This window comes from Lithobates pipiens, unplaced genomic scaffold, assembly GCF_037356315.1.
Source record: "Lithobates pipiens isolate NorthernLeopardFrog02 unplaced genomic scaffold, aLitPip1_a1.2 Scaffold_22, whole genome shotgun sequence".
NCBI classification, from domain to species: Eukaryota; Metazoa; Chordata; class Amphibia; order Anura; family Ranidae; genus Lithobates; species Lithobates pipiens.
The window spans coordinates 12,289,328-12,306,517 of NW_027507784.1; the positions used below are offsets into that span (position 1 = coordinate 12,289,328).

The 17,190-nt window shown below is 40.5% G+C and overlaps 1 protein-coding gene across 2 annotated transcripts in view; it reads right to left on the reverse strand.

Moving 5' to 3' along the window:
• Positions 1 to 1,092: 1,092 nt before the first annotated feature.
• The window catches only part of LOC144000385 (uncharacterized), a 62,004-nt gene continuing 45,906 nt past the window's right edge, over positions 1,093 to 17,190 (reverse strand). For both annotated transcript variants that reach the window (XM_077494192.1, XM_077494193.1), the window contains 3 exons: positions 14,656 to 14,779; positions 9,412 to 9,485; positions 1,093 to 6,388 (listed from right to left, as the gene is read on the reverse strand). In XM_077494192.1, coding sequence (XP_077350318.1) covers positions 5,880 to 6,388; positions 9,412 to 9,485; positions 14,656 to 14,779 — 707 coding nt within the window. In that variant the 3' untranslated portion in view covers positions 1,093 to 5,879. The remainder of the gene's footprint in view (positions 6,389 to 9,411; positions 9,486 to 14,655; positions 14,780 to 17,190) is intronic.

The following is a 17,190-nucleotide window of genomic DNA, read 5'->3' on the forward strand; positions in this document are numbered from 1 at the left end:
GTGAAGGCAGTGCTGGAAAATAATGGCGGCCACACAAAATATTGACACTTTGGGCCCAAATTGGACAATTTCACTTAGGGATGTACTGACTTTTGTTGCCAGCGGTTTAGACATTAATGGCTGTGTGTTGAGTTATTTTGAGAGGACAGGAAATTTACACTGTTATACAAGCTGTACACTCACTACTTTACATTGTAGACAAGTGTCTCATGAAAAGAGAGAAGAAAAGATTTACAAAAATGTGACTGGGGGTGTACTTACTTTTGTGATATACTGTATATATAGTATATGGCCACTTTCACAGCAATACCCATTCAACCTCTAGTCCTCCAAGCTTCACATTTCATTGTAATTTTGATTTATAACACACAGTAATTATACAGTGATATGGTTATGTACATGTATCTTTTCTCTTTCACATGCCTAAAATACATTAAAAAGACAGGAGTTGCCTCAAGATAACAGAGGTATACTTCGCTCTTTTTTAGAGGAGCAGAATGATTTTGGCAAAGGAAGAAAAATGACCATCTCAGAACTGGCATGGTGGTCACACACTTCTGTTCAGAAACAAAGCCATGAAATTAAAGAGGAAGTAAACCCTGATGGGTGTTACTTCCTCTTTGATTCCCTGCAAAGGTAAAGCATAATGGACTACTATGCATTGCATCGCATCGCATCGTAGTCCATTATGTGTCACTTAACTGAAACAGGAGCCAGCAAAGTCACCGCTGTCCCCTGTAGTCCGGAGCCTCCATCTTCTCGGTGGGTCTCGCTGCTCCCCTACTGTCATTCAACTAAGCCGCGATGACGTCACTCCCGCGCACGTGCATGGGAGCCGCAACTCGCGACATATCACCATTGACAGCGGCGCACTCATTGCGCCTGCGCGCCACTGTCTACGGCGTATGCCTGTCTTTCGGCAAATATCTCCTAAACCGTGTAGGTTTGGGAGATATGTTTTGGACCTACAGGTAAGCCTTAATCTAGGCTTACCTGTAGGTCAAAAGTGGTTTGTAAGGGTTTACAACATCTTTAATAGGTACCATATTTCATCCGTGGTGCTCTCAATTCCACCTAGATTCAGATAATTACTTTTCTTGTTCAATATTTATTTTATTTATTGAAAGTAGGTAATGCCAAACATTGCATGAGAGACAATGACTAAGTCGTACAATGAACAGGTGTCTTCAAACATAATAACAAATGATAAGATTACATCATGAGTGGAAACAATTTAGGGGAGAATAAACTCCCACCTGGTGCACGTGGCACAGGTAGTTATAACGCAATAATTTACAAAGGAGATCAAGGACCGCAGAGAGGGCCTCAGGGGAGCACCGCAGAAGACCCTGACCACATGTCTTCAGATAACATCTGAAGAGGGAGATGAAAGATATCTAAAGGAAAAGGTAAGAAGAGAGAAAAAGAGAAGGAGAAGGAAGAGGGTATGGAGAAGAACAGCAAAGAGGGGTGAGATGACAAGGTGGGAGGGAGAGGCCGTCTGTTCCGGATCAGGGCATTAACCGGAGTAGAAGGTTGTTCTCACAATCTTAAAGTGGTTGTAAACCCTTACAACACACTTTGACCTACAGGTAAGCCTAGATTAAGGCTTACCTGTAGGTCCAAGAAATATCTCCTAAACCTAAACGGTTTAGGAGATATTTGCCCAAAGACAGGTACAGCTGTAGCGCGTGTCGGCTCCCGTGCGCAGACGGCTCCCGTGCACAGACGGAAGCTGCCGCGCATGTCGGCTCCCGTGTGCATGCGTGTGAGTGACGTCATCGCGGCTTCGCCGAATGACAGCGGCGGAGCTGCGAGACCCGACCAAGAAGATGGATGTGCCGGACTACAGGGGACAGCGGTGACTTCGCTGGCTCCTGTGTCAGGTAAGTGACACATAATGGACTACTATGCAGTGCGATGCGATGCGATGCATAGTAGTCCATTATGCTTTACCTTTGCAGGGAATGAAAGAGGAAGTAAACCCATCAGGGTTTACTTCCTCTTTAAGGTTCCAGGAGACTGGGATCGAAGTGTGGAGGGAGGAAATTATTATCCACCCACTTTTGCCAAATTTTCAGGCGCTGTGGAATCTTATCTATAATGGTTGCCTTAATCTTACTGTGGGTCATAGCTTGGGTGACCCTATTCTTAGTTAGAGAGATGAGGATTTCCAGGCCTTCGTCTGTTTAGAAGCTGTAATGATGTATATTGCTAGTTTTGATTGGGCCTTTGCAAGATCGGGTGGACAGTGGTTCAGCAAGGCAAAAGCTGGGTCGCGGGTGGTCAGTCTGCTTAGCAGTAAGGATGAGCCGAACACCCACCGCCCCCCCGGTTCGGTTCACACCAGAACATCCGAACGGGCAAAAAATTCCGAAGAACACAAGAACGCCGGTAAAGTCTATGGGACACGAACATGAAAAATCTAAAGTGCTCATTTTAAAGGCTAATATGCAAGTTATTGTCATAAAAAGTGTTTGGGGACCCGGGTCCTGCCCCAGGAGACATGTATCAATGCAAAAAAAAAGTATAAAAAGGGCTGTTTTTTTTCAGGAGCAGTGATTTTAATAAGGCTGTGAAGCAATAAAAGTGTAATATTCCTTTAAATATCATGCCTGGGGGGTGTCTATAGTATGCCTGTTAGAGTCCATTCACACAGGGGCAACACGACTTCCAGCACGACTTTGGGAGGCAAGTTGGACACGACTTGAGTATAAATCACAGCACGACCTGGAGGCAACTTCCATTGACATCAATGGGTACAAGTTGCCTAGAAGTCGGATTGAAGTAGTACAGGAACCTTTTCTGAAGTCGGAGCGACTTCAGTAGTGTGCATTAAGACGGCTCTCATTCACTTACATTGATTTCATCATGTTGCGCGACTTGAGGCAACTTGGGACGACTTCAAGTCGGATCCAAAGTCGCCCCTGTGTGAATGGACTCTAAAGTGCCGCAGTTTTTCCATGTTTAGAACGATAGCACAGAAAAATGACATTTCTAAAGGAAAAATTGTCATTTAAAACTCCTTGCAGCTGTAATAAATTGTTGGCTCATGGCAATATAGGTAAAACTGAAAAAAAATGTCATGAGTTCTCACCCCAGTCCATTACCAGGCTCTTTTGGTCTGGTATGAATATTAAGGGGAAACCTGAACCAAAAATGTAAAATAAAATTGCGTGGGGGTCCCCCCAAAATCCATGCCATGCCCTTCAGGTCTGGTATGGAAATTAAGGGAAACTCTGCGCCAAATAAAAAAAAAGGCGTAGGGGTCCCCCCCCAAAATCCATACCAGACCCTTTTACATACCAAACTTTTTTTTTCATTGATCCATGTCCCCTGGGGCAGGACCCGGGTACCCAAACACTTTTTTTTATGACAATAACTTGCATATAACCCTTTAAAATGAGCACTTTTGATTTTTCATGTTAGTGTCCCATAGACTTTAACAGTGTTTTCCGGAGACTTTTGAATTTGCTCCAAACACAGTATATTGTTAAGTGTTCGCCAAACCGTTCGCCCATCCCTACTTAGCAGGGTGGACAATATTCTGAAGATTTTGCTCCAAAATTGCTGCATGATCGGGCACGTCCACCAGACATGTATTCCCCGTTCTCCGCAACCTCAAAAACACGTGAGAGGGTAGGTCGAAAAGGTATTTAGCAATTCTTGCCAGGAACAGGTACCAGAGCAAGAACACTTTATAGTTGGTCTCAACAGCAAGCAATTTTTGGGACAATGAATTAATCGTAGCCCAAATGTCACCCCAATTTTCCCTTTTCTAGAGAAATGTGCAGGTCGTTGGTCCAACGGGTAGTATAGGAGGGGAAGGTGGGAGGACGTAGTTGTAAGGTGGGTATACAATTTAGATATGATACCTGGAGCGCGGGGATCTGGCCTTCATACAACGTCATATTAAACGGTGATGTAGAGGTACGCAGATAAGGACCTAAAAAAATAGATATTTGTGGATAACGGAAAATTTTCCTATTCGTGATTTGGAATTGCTCCTGCAAGGTTGAAAAGGTTTTCAGGGAAGATGAAGTGATCAGGATGGTTAGCCTAGTTAAACTGAGACGCTTCCAAATTGTGAAAGCTTCTGGGTCTATGTGAGCAGGGAAGAATAGAAGGTGGCCTAAAAAGGATAGTAAAGGGTATTGTGGGGAGTGTACTTTAAAAGGACCTTTGAGTTTGAGCCTATCCCATAGCTGCAAGGAATGTGCTGGATTATATAAGAACTTACGTTCTGAGCTTTGCAACCAAAGCAAATTATCAACCAAAAGAGGGTCAAGGTCTATCGCTTCGAGGCTCACCCACAGCGGCGGGACCTCCACAGTGGCGTGATATAGGGCAATATGGGCCAGTTGAGCCGCCTGGTAGTATTTGGAAAAACTGGGGACTCTCAGTCCTCCATTTAATCTGTGGCGCATTAGTATGGAGGAAGATACTCTGGGTTTAATGGATCCCCATATGTATTTATGTATTCAGCTTTGAATTATCAAAAAAAAATAGGAGGGCACCGTTATGGGCAAGACTCAAAAGATAAAGCATATCTTAGGTAGTAGACACATATTCACTGCAGTTATATGTCCCAGCCAAAAAAACTTATAGGGGTTGTCAAGCTGCCATAAGGGCTGACAGATGGGACAGCATGGGGAGATAGTTTGGTACAAAAGGGTAGAAATAAGTTTGACACCAAGGTAAGGGAGAGATGATGTCGTCAATTGAAAGGAAAAGGTTTCCTGTAGATGGGAGACTTTAGTTGGCGGTACAGAAACATTAAGCTAAATGGACATTGATTGGTTGACTTCAAGATCCGATATAGCGGCAAAGCGATCTAAAGTAAGTATTAGGTTAGGTAATGTAATGTAATGTTTGAAGGGCGGCACAGTGGTGTAGTGGTTAGCACTCTCACCTAGCAGTAAAAAGGGTCACTGGTTCAAATCCCAACCATGACACTACCTGCCTGGAGTTTGCATGTTCTCCCTGTGCCTGCGTGGGTTTCCTTCCACATTCCAAAGACATGCAGGTAGGTTAATTGGCTTTTGTCCAAAAATTGGCCCTAGTATATGAATGGGGACCTTGGATTGTGGGCTCCTTGAGGGTAGGGACTGATGTGAGTGTGCAATGTACAAGGATGGGGAGAATTGTAGACACTCACTTAGGTTGAACTGGATGGACTGGTGTCTTTATTCAACCTAACAAACTATGAAATATGGGGTGAGGTGACAAACATCAGGGCATCATCAGCAAATAGGCATAACTTGTGGTGACAGGAGGCTACCCCAATGCCTTTAATATCTGGATTCTCCCAAATAGCTAGGGCCAGTGGTTCTAGAAAAAGGGCAAAAATAAGTGGGGAGAGTGGGCAGCCCTGCCTAGTTCCCCGGGCAATTGGGAACCTATCTGACCGGAAGCCAGAATATCTAATGTAAATGTGGTGGTTATCATAAAGGGTCACGACCCACAGATAATTACTTTTTAGCACCCAGTTAAAAAAAAAAAAATACACGTTTTTAAAGCATAACACTTTTTTGTCTATTAGTGTAAAGGTTAAAGTTCCTTGATATGTAAGACCATGTTCTCAGTAAATTTGGGGCCTTTATTGGCACAAAAACAGATCCAAGACAGGTGAAAACAGCTTCTGTAACCCTCAGGAGCCATTTGAAGTCCACTGCAACCTTGCAATTCACCAAAATCGAAATTCATTATTTTTTTTTTTGCTTGTCTATTGATTTTGATACATTTCACCATTAAGGAAATGGAGGAAGTGCTCGTATTTCGGCCAACATTTTTGCATTTCCATCCTCCTGATAACAGGGGATGAATAATTCAAGTCTCAGCAGCACATTGACCTGATGGAAGATCTGTTGATGGTGTCTTCATTTTCTTTTCCCCCTTTGTTGAATGTCTTTCAATCTCTGCTCATATTCATACTGATCTCGCAGCCTCTGCCTTTGAAATTCCTCCTCCAGCTGCCTTATCTTTTCCTCGTGTTCTTTTTGGTCTTTTTGCTTTTGTCTTTCCGCTTCTTCCTTTTTAACCTTTATGGCCCGTTCCATCTGGGCGTTCTCTGCGGCTTTCTGTCCCTCTAATTTCTGTATGTGGGCTTCCAGCTCTTTGTTGTGAATGTAATTCAGTACAAAGATTTTTCTCTCTGTCATCTCCTTCTGTGGATCTCGTGAATGGCCTACGCGGAATATAGAGTCCTGGACTACCTCATATAAAAATTTCAGCACAGAGTTGTCGACCTCCGTGGAAGTGGACTGATTTTTTGGGGTGTAGTTTTCCAAGGAAAACACGTGAGTGGCTCCCAGGTCTCTAAACATGGCTTCTGCTTTTTCCAACTTTCCTGTTGACTTGTGTGTGAGCACAATGATGGCCTCCACACCTGCAAGAAAAAAAGAGAGTGGCAATGTCAAGTTGTGTCACTTTCAGCAAACATGATTTCTCCTTTATTCAGCAATTTTGTCTTCACTTAGATTTTATCTTATGCTACAGACAATCCCAACCACTCTGCTCCAAGCATTACCTTTCCCACTCCACCAGTCAATGGACTCAACTCCTATCGGGAAAACCGTTCATCTGTGTGCTGGTCCGACAGACCAAATACGACGCAAGGGAAGCTATTATCTAATGGCTATTGAACTTCCTTTTTTTAGTCCCGTTTACTTCATCACGTTCAAAAAGAAAGGACTTTCGAATGGACTTAGCCCGTTTGTGTGTGGCCAAGTCTGTTCGTTCGGAAAGTCCGTTGGTACTCCGCCGAAAGTCAGTTGGGAAGACTGTCGGACCTAGACTGCCGCAAAGTCCTATCGTGTGTACGCAGCATAAGCCCTTGTACACACGGTCGGAGAATCCGTCGGAATGTGTCCTATCGGACCGTGTCGTCGGATAATCCGACTGTGTGTGGTATGCATCGGACTGATTCCGTCCGAATATCCGTCGGACCCAATTTTTCAACATGTTGGAAATATTTCCCGACCAACTGGTTCGATCGGACATACTCCAATCATGTGTAGTGAATTTTGATCGGACAAAGTGCCACGCATGCTCATATCAAATTCCTACATCAAAGCTATTGGCTACTAGCCTGAATGTAGTCCCATCGTAGCGAAATTACGTCATCACATTCTGAAAGATCGGATTTTTCGACAACTTAGTCCGACCGTGTGTATGCAACAGTTTCGGACACAATCCGTCGGACTAAATCCGACGGACAAAATCTGATGGATTTGGTTGGCAGAATCTCCGACCGTGTGTACAGGGGCTAAGAAGTCCTGTTTGAAGTTTGTGAGAAGCCATGTGGAGGACACAGCAAACATGTGGAAGAAGGTGATCTGGTCAGATGAGACCAAAATTCTACTTTTTGGCCTAAAAGAAAAACGCTACGTATGGTGGAAAACTAACACTGCCCATCCCCCTGAACACACCATCCCCACCGTGAGACATGGTGGTGGCAGCATCATGTGGTGGGGATGGTTTTCTTCAGCAGGGACAGGGAAGCTAGTCAGAGTTGATGGGAAGATGGATGGAGACAAATACAGGACAATCTTAGAAGAAAACCTGTTAGAGTTTGCAAAAGACTTGAGACCGGGGCGGAGGTTCACCTTCCAGCAGGACAACGACCCGAAAAATCCAGCCAGAGCTACAATGGAATGGTTTACATCAAAGCATATTCATGTGTTAGAATGGCCCAGTCACAGTCCAGACCTAAATCTAATTGAAAATATGTGGCAAAACTTGAAAATTGCTGATCACAGACACTCTCCATCCAATCTGACAGAGCTTGAGATATTTTGCAAAGAAGAAGAATGGGCAGAAATGTCCTCTCTAGATGTGCAAAGCTGGTAGAGACACCCCCAAAAAGACTTGCAGCTATAATTGCTGAGAAAGGCGGTTCTACAAAGTATTGACTCCAGGGGGCGCCATACAAATGCCCCCCTAACACTTTTAACATATTTATTTGTAAAAAAAAAAATTGAAAACCATTTATCATTTTCCTTCCACTTCACAATTATGTGCCACTTGGTCTCTCACAAAAAAATCTCAATATGAATACTTTTTCAAAGCACTGTATAATATGTTCTGAGTCAGTGGCAGACCTACCCGAGTCGCAGCAATCACTCTTGTGACCAGGCCCTGGAGTTCCACCACTGTGAGGGGGTCTGTTAGTTTTGCCACTGTGGAATGGGGAGCCCACCCACTTGCTGCCTTTTCAAGTTAGAATGGGCAAGAGATAGTAGTACACTCACTGTGGCTAAGGGGAGGCTGAGCACTGTCACTGTGGACACCCCCCCCCCCACCACCTACCCTCCATGCCCATAGGTGCAGAGAGAAGCCATGTTGGAGAAAACTGAAAGAGAAAGTCATCTGACAACCAATAGTGTGAAGGGGAGGAGCGCTCCACTCTGCGAGGAGACCCAATGTTAGCAAAGGCATCCCTGGGGGCGTGTAAATGGAGGAATCAGCTGACTCAGTGAGTGAGCAAGTAATTGCCAGTGCCACTGATCCCATCCTCCCCCACCACCGCTGCTGCCTCTTACTGATCCCATCCCTCCCACCACCATCACCACAGATCTCATCCCTACCCCCCATCACCGCTTCCACTGATGTCATCCCTATCCCACCACTACTATTGATGTCATCCCTATCCCACCACTACCACTGATGTCATTCCTATCCCACATTCATATCCCACCACTACCACAGATGTCATGCCAATCCCACCACCACCACTGCCCTGATGACATCCCTATCCCCACCACCACTGCCACTGATGCCATCCCTATCCCACCACCACCATTGCCACTGATGTCATCCCTATCCCACCACTACCACTGATGTCATCCCTATCCCCACCACTACCACTGATGTCATGCTAATCCCACCACCACCACTGCCCTGATGGCATCCCTATCCCCCACCACCGGCACTGATGCCATCCCTATCCTCACTACTGCCACTGATGTCATCCCTATCCCACCACTACCACTGCCACTGATGTCATCCCTATCCCACCACCACCACTGCCATTGATGTCATCCCTATCCCACCACCACCTCTGATGTCATCTCTGTCCCACCACCACCACTGATGTCATCTCTATCCCACCACTACCACTGATATCATCTCTATCCCACCACTACCACTGATATCATCTCTATCCCACCACTACCACTGATGTCATCTCTATCCCACCACCACTGATTTCATCCCTATCCCACCACCCCCACTGGTACTGATGTCATCCCTAAAATAAGTATCAAAACCATGCTTTTTCGAAATGGGGGGGGGCAGTTCGGGGGGAAAGGAGCAAATTATTATAAATTAACATCTTGCACTGCTGTGATCATCTGTGACCCTCCCCCATCTATTAATTATCACAGGTTAATAGTGACCAGAAAATCTTACCTGTCATCTCTCTGCAAGTCTTCAGAATCTCTTTCAGCTCCTGCTTTTCCTCTGGATTTGGAGAATGACCAACGCTGAAAAAGTGACAAAACCATAGAAAGTGATTTCCATCAGTTAGGGCATCCCTTTTTTTTTTTTGTTCATCTTTGTTTCTTTCTTTTTTTGAATGGTTGAAACCAGAAAATATTTACTTTTTAACCCCTGTCAATGTTTCTATATATATATATATATATATATATATATATATATATATATATATATATATATATATATAATGTTTTTTTTTCATAGTTGAAACCCCTGACAATTTATTTTTGAATAGTTGAAGCCCATGGTTTATTTTTGAACGGTTGAAACCCCTGCCAATATCCCTTTTTTATGAATAGTCAAAACCACTGTCAATGTTTCCTTCTGATTTGTTTTGTTTTTTTGTTTTTTAATTTTTCAATGTTTCTTTCTGTCTATATGTGTGTTTTTATTTTTTTGAATGTTATATAAAATATTATTGTTTTGTTTTCATCACGTATATATATATATATATATATATATTTATATATATATATATATATATATATATATATGTAACTATATGATTAGAGCCTGAGGCTCTAATTGCCTTAAAAAAAGGGGCTCAGAGTAGACATGTGCATTTCGTTTCGTTCTGAATCGAAATTCGGACGAATTTTCATTATTCAGACATTCGGATGCATCCGAATTACCGAATTACAATGCTAACGAATTCAAACGAAATTTAAATCAAATTCGAAAAATGACATTTTGCGACCCAAATTTGGGACCACGTATCTCGGGGCCACTTGTAGCTAGAAACCCCAAATTTGGTATGCAAACACAATAGAACTAGCACTACAACATCTGGGGTTTCTAGCACCAAGTGACCCCGAGATACATGGCCCTAAATTCGGGTCACAAAATATTTTCGAATCCGGTTGAAATAATTTCAAATGCAGTTAAAATTATTTCGAATCATGTTGAAATCATTTCAAATCCAGTAGAAATATTTTTGAATTTGGTTGAAATAACCCCAATTGGAGATTTTGTAGTGCTAGTTCTACTGTGTTTGCATACCAAATTTGGGGTTCCTAGCTACAAGTGACCCCGAGATACGTGGCCCCAAAGTTGGGTCGCAAATGTCATTCTCTTCTGCAGAAAAGTACTTGACATATTGTCTATATCTCGGGGTCACTTGGTGCTAGGAACCCCACAACTTGTGGCAGGTGACGTGGCAAGTGGACAATCCACAACTTGGTCATGTGGCACTCGTAGCAGGTGTCATGGCAAGTGGACAATCCACAACTTGGTCATGTGACAGGTCACGTGGCACTCGTGGCAGGTGTCATGGCAAGTAGACAATACACAACTTGTGGCAGGTGACGTGGCAAGTGGACAATGACATACAGCATATGTTCTTGCCTTGCGATCGACATCCGTGACTTCTTCAATCAGGCATGCTGACAACTTCATTGATGTGATAAATATAATGAAATAAGATGTGTGTGTTTTTTTGCACTGTACACTGCAAGTATGAGAAGTTGATGTGACAGATATATATAAGTAAGTAACTAACCATCTTCCAAAATTTCTAATTCAAATAGAAAAGATTAGAAAAAAATATAATTTAATAGAATAAAATAGAAAGAATATACAACCATCTTCTGAAATTCAAATTTCAAATAGAATAAATTAGAATTTCGAGTATTATGAATTCAAATTTTTTCATAAATTCATTTTAAATTTGTATAGAAAAGATTATAATAAAATAGAAAATAGACTAGAAAAACGATAGAACAGAGTAGAATATATTATATTTTATTCTGTTCTGTTCTATTGTTTTTCTAGTCTATTTTTTTATATTCTATTAAAATCTTTTCTATTAAAATCGAAATCATTATATACTAAATTCGAATTTCGGAAGATGGTGGTTTTATAATATATATATATTTCTTTCCGACATTCGAATTTCGTATAGAATGAATTATAATTTGAACAGAAAAGATTTGAATAGAAATAGAGAATAGACTAGAAAAACAGTAGAACAGAATAGAATATAGATACTATCTATTTCATTTTTAATTTCTTTTGCAGATCTCCTGCAGACTATTGGTATCTATTTCGTTTTCTCACCAGATCTCCTGCAGACTATTAGCATCTATTTCCTTTTTAATCAGATCTCCTGTAGACTATTAACAACCATTTCACTTCTTTTTTTTGCAGATCTCCTGCAGACTGTTAGAATCAATTTCATTTTTTTTGCAGATTATTATTTATTTCCATCAGATCTCCTGCAGACTATTAGCATCTATTTCATTTTTATTTTCTTATTTTGCATTAGAGCAGCCATTTCCTTTATTTCAACAGATCTGCTGCAGACTATTAGCATCTATTTCATTTATGAATGGAGGAACGGTATGAGGAAGAGACAACATGAAAGACATCCCTACTTATATCTCTATACACAGGGAAATGGCTGCTAATAGTCTGCAGGAGACCAGCAAAAAATAAATAGATGCTTATAGTCTGCAGATCTGATGAGAAAATTAAATAGATACTACTAGTTTGCAGGAGATCTGCAAAAAAAATAATATAAATGCTAATAGTCTGCAGGAGATCTGATGGAAATAAATAGTAATCTGCAAAAAAAAATGAAATAGATGCTAATAGTCTGCAGGAGATCTGCTGAACTAAAGGAAATGGCTGTTCTAATGCAAAAAAATACAAATAAAACAGATGCTAATAGTCTACAGGAGATCTGCAAAAAAATGAAATAGATGTTAATATACTGCAGATCTGCAAAGAAAAATGAAATAGATGCTAATAGTCTGCAGGAGATTTGTTGAAAAAACTAAATAGATATTAATAGTCTGCAGGAGATCTGCAAAAAATGAAATAGATGCTAATAGTCTGCAGGAGATCTTATTAAAACAAATGGTAATCTGCAAAAAAAAAAAATAATTAAATAGAGAGTATCTATATTCTATTCTGTTCTATTCTTCTAGTCTATTCTCTATTTCTATTCTAATCTTTTCAATTCAAATTCGAATTCATTCTATATGAAATTCAAATGTCGGAAATAAGTATATATATATATATATATATATATATATATATATATATATATATATATATATATATATAAAACCATCTTCCGAAAATCAAATTTAGTATATAATGAATTTGATTTTAATAGAAAAGATTTTAACAGAATATAAAAGAATAGACTAGAAAAACAATAGAACAGAACAGATTAAATATAATATATTCTATTCTGTTCTGGTCTATTGTTTTTCTAGTCTATTTTCTATTTTATTATAATCTTTTCTATCCAGATTTAAAATTAATTAATTTAAAAATTTAAATTCATACTATTCGAAATTCAAATTTATTCTATTCAAATTTGAATTTCAGAAGATGGTTGTATATTCTTTCTATTTTATTCTGTTAAATTATATTTTTTTCTATTCTGTTCTAATCTTTTCTTTTTGAATTAGAAATTTTGAAAGATGGTTAGTTACTTACTTATATATATCTGTCACATCAACTTTTCATACTTGTCATTGTCCACTTGCCACAAGTTGTGTATTGTATGTGTCCACTTGCCACGTCACCTGCCACAAGTTGTGTATTGTCCACTTTCCACGTCACCTGCCACAAGTTGTGTATTGTCCACTTGCCATGACACCTGCCACGATTGCCACGTGACCTTCCATGAGTGCCACGTGGCTGGCCATGAGTACCACATGACCTGCCACGAGTGCCACATGGCCGGCCACGAGTGCCACGTGACCTGACACAAGTGCCATGTGACCGGCCATGAGTGCCACATGGCCAAGTTGTGGATTGTCCACTTGCCACGTCACCTGCCACCAAGTGACCCCAGATATGGGCAATATGCCAAGTACTTTTCTACAGCAGAGAATGACATTTTGCGACCTGACTTGGGGCCACATATATCGGGGTCACTTATAGCTAGAAACACCAAATTTGGTATGCAAACACAATAGAACTAGCACTACAACATCTCCAAATTTGGACACTGAGATACATGGCCCTAAAGTTGGGTCGCAAAATATTTTCAAATCCGGTTGAATTTGTTTCCAATGCGGTTGAAATAATTTTGAATCATGTTGAAATCATTTTGAATCCAGTAGAAATATTTTCGAATTTGGTTAAAATATTTTCGAATTTGGTTGAAATAACGTATCTCTGGGCCACTTGTAGCTAGGAACCCAAAATTAGGTATGAAAACACAGTAGACCTAGCACTACAATATCTCCAAATTTGGCGTTTCTAGCTCCAAGTGACCCCAAGTTATGGGGCCCAAAAGTCGGGTCACAAAATGTCAAGCACTTTTCTGCATCAGAGAATGACATTTTGTGACCCGACTTTGGGGCAATATATCTCGGGGTCACTTATAGCTAAAAACACCAAATTTGGTATGCAAACACAATAGAACTATCACTACAACATTTGGGGTTTCTAGCACCAAGTGACACCGAGATACATGGCCCTAAATTCGGGTCGCAAAATATTTTCGAATCCGGTTGAATTTGTTTCCAATGCGGTTGAAATAATTTTGAATCATGTTGAAATCATTTTGAATCCGGTAGTAATATTTTTCATTTTGGTTGAAATATTTTTGAATGCGACCGATTTTTCGTATTCAGTAGAAAACGAAACGAAATCCGAAAATGCATCAAACGAAATTAATTAATTAACGAATTAAAACGAAAAGAAACTAAACTAAACAAATGTTTTCCTTTTGCACATGTCTAGCTCAGAGCCGACCCAGTTGTGTGGCAATATCAAATTAATATTGACCGACCCCCATGCCCCCCCCAAAAAAAAAATATGCAGCACCAGCGGTCACTGGGTAAGGGTCCATTGTTACTGGGGCAGATCTGTTGTTGCTTAGGGGGTGAGGTGTATTGTTGTGGGGGTATTTGTTGTTGTTGGGGGGGTTATTATTGTTTTGGGGAGGGGGCTATTGTTTCTGTCTGCAGGGGATCTATTTTACTGCTTTTTTGTTATCATTAACAAATTCCCCAAAAAAATTGGGGGGTGTAACCATGGAACAGTGCTCGGAGGCAGGGGGTGACTTGAAAGAGGGGAACATGGGCACCTATTCTCTGAGAAAAAAGCCTTGCATAAGACAACATATCTGAAACAAGGACTACTTTAAATTGAAAGAGAAAGTACAGATACTGTATACAGCTTGTATCTTCTTACCTGTAGACGAATATGGGGGAGATGAAATCTGATGGCTGCACCAGGGGCTCGGCTTCCACAATTCTATCTGCCAACTTAAAGCCTTGGCACCAATCAACCTTCATGTTTAAAGGCATCAAATTTGCTGAAAAAAATAAAATATATTTCAAGAACCTTGCATCTACGTATATATACCTAGAAGCAGATAAATATATTGATTAGATATACAGAAGACTTAAGGGGTGACTGAGCTTTACTGCCCAGGTGGTCTCCGCTCAGTGTCCTTCCAGCTGAATTTTATTATAAATAAGAAACAGTCTGCAGTGTGCTGGCACTTCATGGCCAAAAGTTTTGATAATAATGACACAAAGTCCCCTGCTTCAGTGCTTTTAGATCTTTTTGTCAGATGTTACTGTGGGATACTAAAGTGTAATTACAAGCAAGTGTCAAAGGTTTTTATTGACAATGACACAAAGTTTATGCAAAGAGTCAATATCTGCGGTGGTGACCCTTCTTTTTCAAGATCTCTACAATTCCCCCCCACCGATGTCCTGACACCTGCCTGCTGCCATTCCTAAGCAAGTTCTGCACTGGTGGTGTCCCGATCCCACATCTGAGTCAACTGTAGGAGACGGTCCTGGCACTTGCTGGACTTTCTTGGGCACCCTGAAGCCATCTTCACAAATGCAGTGGAATTGTGTTTTTTTTTTTGGGGGGGGGGGGGGTAAAGTTCACTTTCATGTCAAAGAAGGACAATTGCAATTAATAGACATGCGCACACTGAAATATTTTGTTTCGGAATTTTGTTTTCGTCCGAATAATACATTTATTTAGTTACTCCCGAAATTCGTTTTCTTTTATTTATTTTTTGTTTTAAAAAAAAATGCATTCATCTGAAAATCAGAAATAATTAAGGTGGAATCTGTCATTGAAGGCTTATGGTGTCTGTCAAATGTTCTAAGAAGATTCGGCGGAGCAACTAAACTGTACGACGGCCGCAATCGTACATTTCCGGTGGAATGTTCCGCCTACAAGTTATAGTAGAATTCTAATGTTGTATGACACTAGTAATAATTATATTTATTCATTATTATTACTAGTCACCCAACATTAGAATTCTTCTATAGCCTATGGGCGAAGCATCTGACCATCAATGTCCGCTCACAGCGACTGCTTCGTCCAATCTTCATGTCGAATCTTCTCTCTTTGTAGAATAATATTGGACTAATAGAGTTAGGTTAGTCACATTCAACCTTTTTTGCTATTGTCTCTATAATGTCGAATCTTTTCTCTCTATGTCGAATCTTTTCTCTCTATATAGAATAATCTTGGACTAATAGAGTTAGGTTAGGCACGTTCAACCTTTTTTGCTATTGTCTCTATAATGTCGAATCTTTTCTCTCTATGTCGAATCTTTTCTCTCTATATCAAATCTTTTCTCTCTATGTAGAATAATCTTGGACTAATAGAGTTAGGTTAGTCACATTCAACCTTTTTTGCTATTGTCTCTATAATGTGGAATCTTTTCTCTCTATGGCGAATCTTTTCTCTCTATATCAAATCTTTTCTCTCTATGTAGAATAATCTTGGACTAATAGAGCTAAGGTTAGGCACATTCGACCACAGGTTCGATAGACACAGATCGCTATTGTCAGCGTCATGTCGAATCTCCTATCTATATTGAACTGTTGTCGCAAAGAAAACAAAAATAAAGCATTTGTTTATGTTGGATTTTTCGGTTTTCGGATTCTGCACGTTCGTTATCATTTGCTAAAACGATAACAAAAATGCATTCGGACGAAAACAAATGCACATGTCTAGCAATTAATTGCAATTCATCTGATCACTCTTCATAAGATTCTGGAGTATATGAAAATTGCCATCATAAAAACAGACTTTGTGAAAATTAATAGATATTTGTACCATGCTCAAAACGTTTGGCCACGGCTGTACCTCAATATGTATTTTAAACATCTAACATACTATCTGGGGGGAAACTATTATCAACTTATCAAGAATATTTTTAGACTCATATGCTGTAGCATGTTATGTTATGTTATTGCCATCATCCCTGAATAGTGGATAAAATTAATCGGTTGAGGATGGCGCTACTTCCGGTTCCGGCCGTGGTTGGCACACCGGATGTGTACACAACAACAGTGATGACGCTGTTGTTTAGGCAATGAGGGTGCATTATGATTGGAATAGTTTCCAAGTAAGACCTCCTGTTAAGGGAGTTTATTAGTAGTTAGGAGGAGTCATCGTGTTGATTGGAGGACTCTTTGGCGCCAATCAATCAGACCTGGGCTACTTAAGGCAAACGCCAGAAGCCCTAACAGGTGGGAATTCTTCACATGTCCTTAGGATTTTCAGGATTTGTTTGCACTGGCAGGTAAACTAAGGAACTTGGTCTATGAATGTTGGACTTCAAAATTGCGGTAAGCAACAATTGAGTGATCTCTCTCTTTAAAGAAAAATGATAAGATGGGAGTAAAAATTAAAATTTTCCTTGGTTTTTCTCTGCCTTAGGTCCTCCTGATTATTGAGGGCTCATAT